This window comes from Gopherus evgoodei, chromosome 3 (assembly GCF_007399415.2).
Source record: "Gopherus evgoodei ecotype Sinaloan lineage chromosome 3, rGopEvg1_v1.p, whole genome shotgun sequence".
Lineage (NCBI taxonomy): Eukaryota > Metazoa > Chordata > Testudines > Testudinidae > Gopherus > Gopherus evgoodei.
In genome coordinates, this window is record NC_044324.1 from 181,433,379 (window position 1) to 181,448,425 (window position 15,047).

General features: G+C 40.1%; 2 protein-coding genes across 3 annotated transcripts in view; one reads left to right on the plus strand and one right to left on the minus strand.

Moving 5' to 3' along the window:
* Window positions 1-1,019, plus strand: part of KCNH1 (potassium voltage-gated channel subfamily H member 1) — a 347,794-nt gene extending 346,775 nt beyond the window's left edge. For both annotated transcript variants that reach the window (XM_030557589.1, XM_030557590.1), the window contains one exon: window positions 177-1,019. In XM_030557589.1, coding sequence (XP_030413449.1) covers window positions 177-1,019 — 843 coding nt within the window. The remainder of the gene's footprint in view (window positions 1-176) is intronic.
* The window catches only part of HHAT (hedgehog acyltransferase), a 390,792-nt gene that overhangs the window by 15,569 nt on the left and 360,176 nt on the right, over window positions 1-15,047 (minus strand). The window lies entirely within an intron of this gene.

Sequence of the window (15,047 nt, forward strand, 5' to 3'; positions counted from 1 at the left end):
ATAGCCACCCTAGGTATCGAGCAGTAATATTAACATAAATGTGTGTCGCTGCTGTAGTTAGCAGCAGTTTGCTTCTAATAATGTTTAACAGAGATCACGCTTCTCTACTTCCCTTTCCTCCCTACTGTGATCTTTACGTAATTCATAACAGTGTGAAATATGTTTCTTCTCTGCAGATTGTGTTCCGGAAGATCAGTGATGTCAAACGTGAAGAAGAAGAGAGGATGAAAAGGAAGAATGAAGCGCCTCTGATTCTACCACCAGACCACCCGGTCCGTCGGCTGTTTCAAAGATTCAGGCAACAGAAAGAAGCTCGGCTAGCAGCAGAAAGGGGGAGGGATCCAGATGACCTGGATGTGGAAAAGGGCAACATTCTTGCAGAGCACTCTCGCACTATTGTGAAAGCTAGTATCATCACAGTCAGGGAGAGCCCTGCAACTCCTGGTTCGTACCAGTCTGCTTCAACATCCGGTGTGCCCGATCATGCCAAATTGCAGGCCCCTACGTCAGACTATGCAGGGTGCAAAGTGTCCGGTGACTACCCAAGACGCAAAGGCTGGGCCAAATTCAAAGATGCTTGCGGAAAGGGGGAAGACTGGAACAAAGTATCCAAAGCAGAATCCATGGAGACTTTACCAGAAAGAACTAAAACTTCAGGAGAGACTACACTGAAGAAGACAGACTCTTGTGACAGTGGCATTACAAAAAGTGACCTGCGCTTGGATAATGTTGGGGAGACAAGGAGCCCTCAGGACCGAAGTCCTGTCCTTGCAGAGGTCAAGCATTCTTTTTACCCTATCCCAGAACAGACTCTTCAGGCTACCATGCTGGAAGTAAAACATGAGCTGAAAGAGGACATCAAGGCTTTAAACACAAAAATGAGCAGTATAGAAAAACAGCTTGCGGAGATACTAAGGATATTAACCTCAAGAAGAAGCTCTCAGTCACCACAGGAGCTGTTTGAAATATCAAGGCCTCAGTCTCCAGAATCAGAAAAGGACATTTTTGGAGCAAGCTGAGATGTTTCTCTTTTAAAAAACAAAAACCCACACAAATAAATACCCACCCACCCCAACTATTTTAAATTTAGCCTTTCTTGATGAAAACCAATGAGGGACCAGTTCATTAAGCATGTTCCCTGTTTCCAAAAAAAGGTACAGTAACAAGAATTGCAACCTCATGTCAAGATGGCAGCTGACACTGAAGTCTTTTTGACAGCAAGGGTAGAGTTTATAAAGTTCTTTTCATCTCCTTCATTGGTGCATCTTCCCCCCACCTTATGATACATGGATAATTATTTTTAAGACAGCAGCCATTCCTGCAAGCATTAGGTGACCTCATAGAGATTTATGGAGCTCGTTTTAGGTAACCAGCTCAGTTTTTGTATAGATACATAAGGACTTGCCAGGGTGCTTAAATTCTCAAGCAATCTTTTTTTTTTTTGGGGCGGATACTGTCTTGATCGAGTGTACGTGTTAAATGTCACAGTATATTTTCCTACTGCAATGATAATGTGACGATATGTGGGAGGTTTATAAGGTTTCTTTTAAAAAGAAATATGCACTACTTAATTTCCAAAGGTATCTGTAGGTGGTATTATGTATTATCACTTAAGGTAAAACCCTGAAACTTCCTACATTTCATTTCAAATCTAGCACATGATAAAGTAATTGTAATGGGCAAACTCCTCAGATGAGGTCCTCCACACTCCCAACAGCAGGGATACCGGATTCTCAAAAACTAACCATTTATAAAAATGCCCTTATACATTGTTAGTTTTGCTTTCCAATACCAATTTTTTTTTACATAAACTCCAGAGGACAAAGAACTGTGCATGATGTATGCTTGAACATGGTGCTTCTTAGAATATGAAGCATTGCAATGTATCAGTGTCATTGTCCCATTCACAAGGCTTCCAGTCTATTATGAAAATATACTGTGCCATTGATAGTTCTAGTTAGGATTATCCTTCAGAAGTTTCTATTTTGATACTGTTCTTTGTTCATAGTCAAAGGCTCTCACCAGATTTTTTAAGAATTTAGATGGTTGGAATTCTTTGTTTTCTCTCAACATCTCGTTATTGTACTTATGCTAACCTAGCTAGAACATCAATGGAAATGGTCAATACAAGGACCATGCTTAGTGTATACAAGTGTCAAGGATGCCCTCAACCAAAAAAGACATCTGCTTCTTAAAGGACTGTTTCCAAACCTTATGTTTTCATAATGCTACTGGATGTAAATACAAGCACTTTACCAAAGCTAGTAAATATCATTTAGTAATCATTAGATAAGGTAGTTTAGCCAGCATCCTGGCCTTGATAGATAGGGATACAGTTATAGGAAACACTTTAGCATTGTATTTAACAGTGCTTTAGGGATCTGACATGTGATATAACATTTTCTGGTTTTTCAGTCTGACAGACAAAGGGTCTTTCCACTGAGAGGGGTAGTGACTTTTGATCATTTACCTTTTGACAATACACACTTACTTCCAAAGGAGGTGTGATTGTTGTTTAAGGTTTGTTTCACATTAGATAATGGGGTTGCAAGGGAAATCAAGCCATTTGAAAGGGTTTCTGGTGACACACTGTCTGTAAATATTGCTGTTAATTGCAGTATTCTTGAGAAGCAGCTGTGTGGGAACAATTCTTTAGGTTAGTAAAGAATAAAAACATATCAGTGACTCTCACATACAAGCACAGGTTTCATTTGCTCACTTTATTTAGGACTCCATGGTTAGCTTTTTCTAGTGCTAATCGGTGTCTGTCATGTACCAAAGACACACAGTATTAAGGAAAACTTTATTTGAACAAAGAAACTCACTGTATGTTTGCAGATCTATTGTAACTGCTGCTCTATATCTCATTTATAACTGTGTTGCGATTAACAAAACAAACCCAAACACATGTACACTTTTCAGTTCATGACCATGAAGTGACTTTTCATAGACTCTATCAATATATCTATTAAAGCCTACGTAATATTTGTCATATTAATTTTTAAAGCCTAAATCACACTCTTTGAGACAATGAATTATTAATTTATATTGGTATTTAGGGTCCTGAAAGTCCCAAAAAATTCTTTGGCCCCAGGTAAGAGTCTAATTCCTAAATCCATTCTAACTGGGATTAGTTCATCTTCCAAACACTAGTTTTGCTGGATAAAATTTTCAAAAAATGCCTAATTCCCACTGAAAATCAAGGGGACTTCAGCACTCGTGAAAACTTTACCCATCCATCTTCCACTGGAAAATATAATACCCATGTTTCTATGTGGTGGGCTAAGAGGAAACTATACAGCCTTCTAGTAGGTGGCTGCTTCCAGAAGTACTACAATGTAGGTACAGGAGAGTTAGAGACATAATCACAGTTCTCTGGCCCTGCCTAGCTCATATCTGATTCAATCTGCTCACTCAGCCAAATGACATTTGTGTAGGTCTCTCAGGGAAACTTTGCTGTTGGTGTTGCTGAGTGCCTAATGTTGGAATGGCAGGACTAGAACTCAATAGCTCTATAATTACGGTACCTCCAGCATGGGAGGTCAAACTAAATTAACATGGGTCTGCACTTCTTGTGGCTAAGTTATTACTGTCTGAGCTCCTCCTCCTGTGTATTACACAGTCATAGAGCCATGACTGCTATACTAACTGGTGTTTGAAGAACAGAACCCACCTGTAACATTCTCCGGCTTGTGAAGACTTCACGAGTTATAATGTGTTTTAGAATTATGATTAACATTTAATGACTGTATGGGCTAGATGTAGCTTTGTAAATTCAGAGTAGCAGCCCTTCAAGTCAGCACTGAAGTAAGTGGATGTACTCCAGATTTACACGGCTGGAACTGAAATCAGACGCTGGCCCGTTAAGGCTGTGTGAACCATCAGCTACTCAGACTAGTTGTAGGATATAGTTACAGCCGTCAGTGATTTCCATATATTGTAAGAGCATTTTTTAAAAAAAGTGGTTGTTAAGGACCACACTCAGTTTTTGGATACACATATACACAGGCCTCCCATTGGGCTGTGAAGTCAACAAGACTTGTATGTTCCTGAAGTGAAATCAAAGCTCTGAATTGTTATTTCTTGTTCTTTGGTTTTGCTTCTCTCTGCTGCCTTATGTATTAGAAAAACTTTTGTGATCTTTTTTCTTTCAAACTATTTTTAAAATGTCCTCATTTTATTCATCTTAAAAATAGATGAATCCTACATATCAAATTCTATTAACCACCAAACCTTTGTAAATGCTATAAAAACCATGTTCACCCTTGTCTGGCATAGTGCTGCTGCAGTTTTACAACTTGCTGAATAGTCTTCATTTCAGCAGAAAGCCGTTACACACTTGATTTTTTACTTCAAAGTTGTAATTAGGTTGAAAATGGGATGCAGGTAGTTCAGATAAAGTAATAATGTGTTTTGGTTTAAATGGCAGGTTTTAAGAGTCAGTACTTAAGTTATGTACATTACTCTAGGCATTACACGATTTAAAACAAATCTGTGTTCAGATACGTTTACTTCTGTCTGATATTACGTGTATGCTGTTATAAACATTATTCTTGCTTTAAATTTCATTCACAGTGTGGTCCCGCTTTCCAGAGAACATCCAGTTTAACATCTGAGAAGGTGATGTTCTACTTCTACGGTACTTCACTTTAATGAGCCGAAAGAGCTATTTGCTGTGAATATCCTGGTGATTTTTTTGACACAGTGTTGATAAGTTTGTGGAACAACTTAAAACACAATTTTTGTCTTTACTATATAAATTTCAGTGTATATGATAACATGTATACATACATACACACACATACATATATATATGTATGTATGTATAGATAAGTCTATGGATTGTATATCAGTCAAATAACAGCACATCCTTCATTTAATGATTAAAGGTTCAGGAAGGGAACATAAGTTTTCCCCAGTAGATATCAATTGAAATATCCTAGTCTGGTATGTTTCTATTCATCATTAACTTTTTCAGGCCACAGCATTTCTTTGGTTTCTCTGCTAGGCCTAAAGTTAATTAACCTGACTAGCTTATGATACCATGACTGCGATGGGATCTGGCAAACATTGTGACAGCCAGGAATTGGAAACACACACGAGGTTCAAAAACACATTGGCATAATTGCTGAGAACCTGGTTCATAATCCACGGCTCGTTGCCATTCACTGTATCTCTAAAGCAAAGTTGAGCTAGTACTGGTTCTTGTGATTTCTCCCGCGGATGGAGTCAGAATAAATGTTTTTTTTTTTTTCTGGTACCAGGTGCTGTCTCAAAGGTGCTGAGAATGCTATACTTATCCTGGGGCAAAGTATCTTTCAATGACTTGAGTCAAACATTTCTTGTCACTGCACCTCTATTTTCTAATCCTGGCACTAGGGGTAGAAATGCACTTGCCATGTTGGCCTCTGAATTCTTGACTTCAACACAGGGGAAGCCAGTAGCCGAAGGCTCTCTCTTGTGAGTGTATAGGCAATAACAAAGTCTGTATTTCATCTGTACTTCTGAGTAATAAAGATAAACATCTCAAAGAACACCCCGCTAATTCAATGTGTGGTACAGTAAGTAATGATGTTTACTGTACTCTTGTTTCTAGACCACAGTGTTGTGGTGAACATTGATTCAATTAATTTAAAAATAAAGCTGCTTGCAATAAAACATTCAACACTTAGCCTTAAGACCCTTCATAAGTGAGTTCAAACTGTGATTCAGTTCTGTAGTGTTTACAGTGTTGTCTAAATATAAAGTACTTGATTAGCTTTTAAGTCTAATGGAAGTCACTTGTAGGTAATTACTTATTGCCGCCTTATTAGTTAAATAAATGACTCCAGCAGCCCTTTCCCCCACAGAAAACATCATTGTCTAAACACTTTTGTATATCAGGGAGCTGACACATCTATTGTTGAAGTGTTTGTGTTAGGGGGTGGTTTGGGGTTTTGTTTTTTTTACAGTTAATAAATCTGATGTGACTTTACTCGCAATTGTTATTTGTTTCAAACTGATTTGAGTGTTGTGTAAACACATTTAATGTGTAATTCCAGAGCATCTCTGTAACTGGATTTAAATGTCCAATGTTAACGAAGGTAACTTGGGGTTTTCATGAAACTGCTCTGAAAAACTGGTGACTTTATTTTTTTTTGGTCTTATTCCCACTGAATATGTCACTAAAGTAGGAAAGAATCACTTTAGCTGTAGATGGGAAGTTCAATAATCTTGTATCAGGATTAACTGCTATATAAAGAAATATGATTTTCTAATGGAATGTGCTATATTACTGTACTACATAGAATCAATATTTGTACATCTGTTGGAAATCTGTCTGCGTTTAAATATTTAGCCACCACTGCATGGACACTTTATTGATATGCAGTTATGCAGTGCTCTGGCGCTTTTAAATGTATTTCACTTGTTTTTCATCTCTTCAGAAACCCACTCTCTTGGGTTTTTTTTTCTTTGCATTTGTCACTTTGTTCAATCAAGCATGAATTAAAAGAGGAAAAGAATGAGTAGATACTATTTTTGTGGTCAGCAGAGACGCTGCCAGTAGATATACTGTATAGCTCCTGTTTTGGAATGTTCAAATACAGTTGCAGTCACCTACATTAATATGCCCTTATCAACATTTTTAAACAAGCACAAATACTATTTGTAAAAAAAAGTTTAATTTTATTTATTATAGTAATAACTATTTATACATTATAACTGTCTGGGTGTGTTTTATATTTGCATGGAGAAATGACAAGGGATAATTTGCCAACCATTTTGGCTAGATTTCTTCTTTTCTTGTTAGGTAGCTGATTACAATGTGTTCATCTTGATATATTTTTGGCATCTGCTATAGAATCTATAATACCAGTTTTAGTCAATTGTGTTACAGCTCATACAGATTATATCTATATAAGCATCATTAATTACTCAGGTTTTTTAAATTAGATTTCAGTTGGTTGTGCACCATTAAACCCTACAGTAAATTGAATAGTTCCAGGGTCACTGTAAATGGAACTCAGATAATTTAAAAATAAACAACCAACCTGAACTCCTAGGTGGCTGTGTGGAGTGGGGCTGGAACACTATCTTTTATCCAGCTTGCAATGAAGTCACTAGTAATGGAGAATCATTCCCATCTGAAGACTGGCTGGTGGCCTATTTGAAATGAGCTGGTGGACTCAGATGCCAGAGGATGAGTAGCCTTGTAGACTAATGCATATTGCATTTGTTGTTGCCATATCTAGGTATATCTTACAAGAATGTGAAACACTTGCTTCAAACAATTAGCATGGGTCAAACACACCATGCCCCTGCTCCCCTCACCCACTGCTGAAAAACTACCAAGGCTCTGGCTTTAAATTAAGAAGCCAAGTGAAGAATACCATCTTGTAATGCAGTCTAAAAATTGCCAAGATTGAGAGCATTCCCCAAGACAAAGTGAATTCTGGATGTCCTGCCTGGCTCCAGGAGATCAATCCTGGATTGAGGTTCCTGAGGAGGCACAGTATCATGACTAATATTACTACAATTGGTTATAATTAACACCCTTGTTGGCTGTCTCAGCAGAGACACTGAGGGGCCAAAGCATGCAAGGAAACCGAACTACTGTTCTTAGTCTAGAAGTTGTCCATTGCAGGTCAGGGTTGAGGCATATTGCTGGAGTAGTGTGGGAAGCTTGTATTGCTTCTGCTCTTGGTGAACAGCACCCTGTCTCTGGATAAGGAGAGGGGTTTCGGTCTCCAGAACCGTCAACCTGGATTCCTTGTTTCAACCCTGTGACCTGTAACCCCATTCCTATTTTTCATTTTGTGTCCCCTGCAATCAGTTAAGTTAAGTTCTGGGGTTTTGAGGGTTATCCCCCATATGATGGGGTGGGCCTTTGTTGTTGCGCTGGTTGGTTCTGCCCACCTGCCAGGATTTAAGTAGACTAGTACTGTTCATTAGCACTGTTACCCGTAAAGCTTTTATAATTACAATCTTGTGCATCTTTCCATGCTTGTTAATCCCATAGTGAAAATCCTGTCATATTTTCAAACTTAAGATGCTGAATTGCAGCCTCTTTTTTAATGTCCACCATGACAAATTGTGAGCAGGCAGGTGCAACATGCTATTCCTTGAGCTGAGATACAAATGAAAAAAAATAATGGAGATTACCCATCTCCTAGAACTTGAAAGGTCATGAGTCCAGACCCCTGCCTTCACTAGCAGGACCAAGTACGGATTTTGTCCCAGATCCCTAAGTGGCCCCTCAAGGGCTGAACTCACAACCCGGGAATTAGCAAGCCAATGCTTAAACCACTGAACTATCCCTCCCCTCAACCTGTGTGGCTAGCTGCAACCACTGCTCCAAAAGTTATTTGCCCAGAGGATATACCTGTATTTCCAAAGATGCTTTAGAATACTGCATCTTTGCTCAATACACTGGATGGAGCCATGTGTTCTCCAGAAGTGGGATGGCTTGTGCTTACGGACTGTCACCAATAATGAATGTAGTTGTGCAGATTTTACACATGTATGCAAGATGGATATGACCAGTGCTGGCAGCCTCCTGAGCTGCGTAGTCAATAAGGAGCTTCTGTGCCTTTGCCATAAGAAATTTTACACATCTTATATCTAATTATGGATGTGTCACTCTCAGTACAAGATTAGTACTATTAAATTCTATGGGCCAACCTACCTGCAGGAATATTGTTACCGTCAACGTATCACCGAGCTGGAGGCTAGCGCGGGATGGTACCCTTTCTGAGAACAAGAGGAAAGCTTTTCTTACTGTGGAATCTGCAGTTTTGCACAACTCTGCCACTCAGTCAGTGACATCCTGCCAGGCAAGGTGAAAGCTTTGGTTTCCAGAGTAATTTCACATTCGTGAGTTGTTGGATGTTGTTGATGCTCTTTTGGATATTCTGTTTGGTGATGGGGTGTTAATACCATATTTTGGTTCTTAGTTTACTTTGGCAGCATTCAGGCTCCCATGTTTTTCTGCATCAGTGTACTGTTATTAGATGTAAAGTCCAGCTCCAGGAAACAGCATGGGGATTTGTGACATTTTGCAGAACAATGAAGCCATAAAACAATTCATTTTTGCTGACTCACCCATGTGCAGTAGCAGTAGTCTTTACCTGAATATGTCCACCCAAGCTACTAACAGAACTGCAAAAAAACCCCAAGCCTTCATTGTCTTAAACCTCAGAATAATATGAACTAAAGAACTTCTGAACATTGGGTAGGTATAGTAAGAGAGACCACACTGTATGGGAACAGCTTATGAAACAGAAAGAACTGCAGCACTTTGAGAACACATAGTACCTCTCTCAGCGAAGGGAAGGTTCTCTGGTTTATGCACTGAGGCATGTCTCCTAAGATGTGGGATGTCTGAGCTGACAAGTTAGCTTGTGCTATCCTTGTGTTTCACTGAGACCACTGCATGACATGAAATGCAGCATCCCCAACCACAAAATGTTGCAAGACATGCAATATTTTTATGAATTAGAATAACCAAAATGTAGGGCCCCAAGAAGTTATCTATGCCAGTCTGCTGTGCTAAAACAGGATCATGTAAACTAGATAATCCCAGACAGGTGTCTGTCCTATCTGTTCTTAAAAACCTCCAATAATAGGGATTCTAGAACCTCCCTTGGAAGCCTATTCCACTGTTTACCTACTCTTTATATTTAAAAAGCTTTTCCTAATAGTTAAACCTAGAGACTCTCTTGCTGCACATTAAGCCCGTTAGTCTTGTCCTACCTTCACTGGCCATGGAGAACAATTCATCAGCCCTCTTTATAACAGCCCTTAACACATTTAAAGACAGTCTTAGTTTCTCAGGCCTAAACATGACCAGTTTTTGTAGCCTTTCCTCAACAGGTTAGGTTTTCTAACCTTTCATAATCTTTGTTGCTCTCCTCTCGATGCCCTCCAGTCTTCCCACATCTTTCCTAAAGACTGGTAGCCAGAACTGGACACAGTACTCCCGCTGAGGCCTCACCACTGCTGAGTGGAGCAGGACAATCACCTCATGTGTACATACAACCAGTCTCTTAATACAACCCTTTTAGCCTTTTTTGCAAATGTATCACACTGTTAACTCATATTCAACTTTTCATCCACTTTTACTGCAGTATTGCCAGCCAGTTATTTCCCATTTTGTAGTTGTGCATTTGATTTTTCCTTCCTAAGTGAATTCTTCACACTTGTTTTTATTGAATATCATATCGCTGAATTCAGAGCAATTCTCCCAATTGTCAAGGTCCTTTTGAATACTAATCCTGTCCTCCAAGTGCTAGCAATCCCTCCCAGGTTGGTGTCATCTGTATATTTTTGAGCATATTCTCTACTCTATTATCAAAGACACTAATTAAATAAAGAACAGACTGACCCCTGCAAGACCCCCACTAGATAGGTCCTCCCTGTTTGACAGTGAATTATTGATAACTAGTCTTTGAGTGTGTCTTTCAACAGTTCTGCTTGTGCAACCAGCTTATAATAATTTAATCTAGACTGCATTTCCCTAGTTTTGCTTATGAGAATGTCATGGGGGACTTTATCAAAAGCCTTACTAAAACCAAGATCTATCTTGTCTACTGCTCCTTATCCATTAGACCAGTAATTCTGTTATAGAAGGAAAATGATTTGTTCTTGACAAATTTATGCTGGCTCTTCCTTATAACCCTATAATCTCTAGGGTTTACAAAACTGATTGTTTAATAATTTGTTCCCAGTATCTTCCTGGTATCAAAGTTAGGCTGAGTGGTCTAGAATTCCCCAGGTGGTCTTTGTTACTGCTAATCCATATGCAAAGTGTGATAACAACCGGGACAAACAGTATAAGAAATGGTGCCAAATATATTGTCAGCTAGAGGTTTGCTCTTTGTCATAGAATGCTAATGACAGTGGATAGTACCTGTAAGAAACTAGCTAGGAAGCTAGTCCTGGATCTGAGAGGCAGAATGTGATTCAAACGTGTGAAGAGCCAATTAGGGAAGAGGAATAGCTTGTTCTCTAAACATATGTATGTGTCAGATGCACAGATAAGAAACCCCTATTCAGAACCATATCTGCACACACACATATCTGTGTTCAAGACAAACAGAGGCATATAACCTATGTTCTGCTCCTAGGCTGAATAGCATATAACCTATGTTCTGCTCCTAGGCTGAATAGCATATAACATATGTTCTGCTCCATTTTTTTCCCAGATACTTTTCTCCAAATCAAGCTCAAATTCAAGCCCTCAGCTGGCAAAGGTATAGTTTAAAACACATTTTTTTGAAGTTTCATCTGTAATTTCAGATTCCCAGCCTTTCGCTCTTACAATTCTAGCTTGTGCTATATAGCAGGGAGAAGTGCATGAATCAAGAGAGACAAGGACATCACTTGCTTCACTGCTGGAATGACATATAATTCTTACTGTCTTAGCAATATTCATATTGCTTTGTCAACATTTGTGTTATATTAATTGATGTAGTTTTCTTTACTGTGAATAAAGATGAATGTTTCTCGTAAATTAATGTGAAAGGGAAGTGATTAGTAGATGGCTAAAGTCTGCCTTCAGATACACATGTAAGTCTCACTGAAATCAATGAAATTTGCATGTGTGTACGAAGGGCACGCTTTGGCTCAGTCGTGCATCCACATCCACGTTCTCATAGCTGGTACATGCTACCTACAGGGGAAGGAATAAACTATATAGTGAAGAAAATTTGGTTTGATGTTGTGACTTCCATCTGCAAGGCTGATTGAAGTACCTGGAAAAGCAGAGGAGTTAACAAATGTGTGTGCGTGAATATTAGATATTGTTAACATGCTGGATGTTGGAATTAAATGCAACAGGCGTTACGTACTCAGCAATAGCTCAAACACGGTGTTACAACAGTCTATTCTTTGTGAGCAAAGCTTTAGGATGAATGAAAAGTGGATTACTCACAAATCCTTTCAAGCAAGCTGATTTTGTGAAATTTGTTTTACAGCTAAGGAGCTGAAAACATTTCAAAGAAACGCACTGCTGACTGTAAGGGAGAAAACTTATTATAAATTATCTGTGTGAAGCTCCAGAACAGACTAATATTATGTTGAGTAGATGATAAAAAGTGTGGCCTGTGTATACATACAGACCTTGAAGCAGACCAACTTCTAAGTTTTAGAATCCAAATTTTCTTGCTAAATGTGGACTCTAATACCATTAAACAATTCCAGTCTTAATCGCAATGAAAATAAAACCTTGCCCTTCCTTACACACCAAATTCTTACATTAGTCCCTAAAAGATTTTAATCTCTTATATTTGCAGTGGGCTACATTTTCTGAACTATTAGTGCCTAACCCTTCAGTGTAGCAAGTGTGTAGAACAGGAGTTGGCAAGCTATGGCGAACATGCCAAAGGATGCACTTGAGCCGATTTTTACTGGCATGCTGCTGCCAGTCGGGGTCCTGGCCGCTGACCCTGCTCAGACCCCACCTGCCTGGGTGAACGGAATCCTAGGCTGGCAGCGGGCTGAGTGGGGCTGCTCAGCCTGCCGCTGGTCTGGGGTTCCGTCCGCTGGTCCCGCTCTGCCAGCTGCCGGTGTAGGGTTCTGGCCGCTGGCCCCTTGCCAGCCGGGGTCTTGGCCCCTCTGAGCCTGCTGCTGGCCTGAATGGATGGAACCCTGTGTCAGCAGTGGGCTGAGCGGGGCCAGCAGATGGAACCCCAGACCGGCAGCGGGTTGAGCGGCTCAGCACGCTACTGGTCTGGGGTTCCGTCTGCCGCTTGCGCTGCAGGTCTGGGGTCCTGGCCACTGGCCCCGCAGCACCTGAGTGGGGATGTCGGACAGTTTGGGGTTCTGTCGAGAGCCCCTGCAAATGTAAAATGTATTTTTGCAAGAGAAACCTTAAATTACTGAAGACCTGGCACACTACTCCTCAAAGGTTGCCAACCCCTGGTGTAGAATATAAAATAATCCTGACCGCTGTATTTGCTTTATTTTTTTACAGTTTTTTTTAAACTAACAACACTTTAAATCGTTAAAACTGAAACAATCCTTAAAATCTAAGAGCCAGCGTTTCAAAAAGTGGTCAGTACCCATAACTGGGGCCAGGTTAAATAACATTTACCAACAGGTACCATACTCTTTTGTAGATCGTGACACTTTACATGACAGCAACTGCATTTGACCACATAACTTGGTTACTGTTAAGAAAGAAAGGATTTTTGTAACATCCTTTACAGTAACACTTTTTTAGCTGTTTGTGTCTTCAAACCCCAATTATATTTGTGTGCAGGTAGAGTTGATATACAGAATGGCAACTGGAACGGATTTCATTTCTTTGCAAAATAAATACAGAGCTTCCATCCCCACAACAATATGGATCATGTCTACTGTAAATGAACAATACAAAGACACCTTCCCTGCCCCTTCTCTATACACACAAGGGAATCCAAGCTCATATACTACTGATTAGCCCTTTATAAACCCCAACTTGTCAAGCATCACAACAGTCTTATGCGGTAAATTATCATCCTCATTTTAAAGAGGAGGTCCCTGAGGCATAAAGAGGTGAAGTGACTTGCCCAAGATCACAAAGGGTCTCTGTTTGTACAGCCCTCTGGGGTCCTGGTCCATGACTAGGGCTCATAGGCCTTAAGGTAATAATAGCTTGGAGTAGTTCTTTGTTTCAGTTCCTGTGCTTAGACTGTATCAGGTGTGTGGGCACACACATCATCAGCCTGGGGGTCTGTAAAGATCATAGTCAGTATGAGGCAGCTCTTGTATCCAGGAAATACTTCAGTAGTATGGAGAAGAGCCTGCCTTCTACCTCCACTTGTGAGAACTCCCTATATATAAATAAGGGGACGGAGCCTCAAGCACCTAAGACAATTTACAGCAGCTGAGGATCAAAGTTGTTTTTAGACAGCAGCACTGTAGCTCCAAGGACGACTTAACTAAATCCTCTCCAGCCCTCTGCACTAGAATCACACCCCAAACGCCCCATGCTGAGGGTTGCAGTGAGACTTGTGCTGCACAAGTTAGACTGCTCCCCTCTGCTGTAGTCTTTTAATTTTGCCGTTTTAGGATGTATAGCTGATGTGTTCTAAATCTGTGATAATCTAACAGCTGCAACTTTCCTCCAAGTTCTGTTCTTCTATAAGGGTGCAGAAAACCAGGCCCCTACTTGTGTTAACATTCCCAGGCTCTTGTTCTGATACAGGGATGGCGAGGGCAACAGGCTGAGGACAGAAGTAGGAGCCGGATTTGTGAATTCCAGTCCCATCTCAGAGACAGGCCATTGCAAATCGTTTCAGATTTCTGCCCTCACAAATGTAATAGCAATGATAATAGCAAATGCCAGTACTTACATCCCTACTTCCCCAGGGGTTGAGAGGGTTAACTGGTAAATGTTTGTAAAGATGGAATCGCTGTATAAATATTATTTATCTTTTGAACTTGGGGTTCTCATCACCTCTGCATGTGAGTCTTTCCCAGGGGCAGCTCTTTCAAATTACACGACCGCACAGTTAAATAGTAGAGGACAGTTTTAAAAGGCACAAAGGAGAATGAAGCATTCCATAGGAGCTGGGCACTGAACTCATTTATACCTTTGATCACTTCCCTCTGTAAGCCTTCCTTAAACAATGTTACCTCCTTGGAGTTAGTAGCATCATTTTCAAAGCAAGTGGACCCTTTCCTAATGCTTCCCTGCTCAGGCGCTTCCTTAAAATCCTTTATCAACTGGGTGGTAAGCCATTGATCTTTAAATGCTGTTCCCAGTAGTTATTTTATGTGTCATCCAGGTTTTGAGACCAAGAAGGACTCAACTACCAAATGCATTAGTGCAGGGATATCAAATGCCTTGGTCCACAAAAAATTCATTAATGTTGTCAAGAAAGACATGCTCCAGAGCGAGTGCTAATACAATTTAAACTTCATAGGTCATATGCCAAGTTATACTGCTTGATTATATGTTCAGTGAATTTTCAGTGGTTGGATGGTACATCCACCCGCAGTAAGTCCCTGTCACTACCCAGCGCTATTTAGGAGTTTTGTTAGGTCACATTTGACACTGATTTTTTTTAACTTATGTGCTGAAT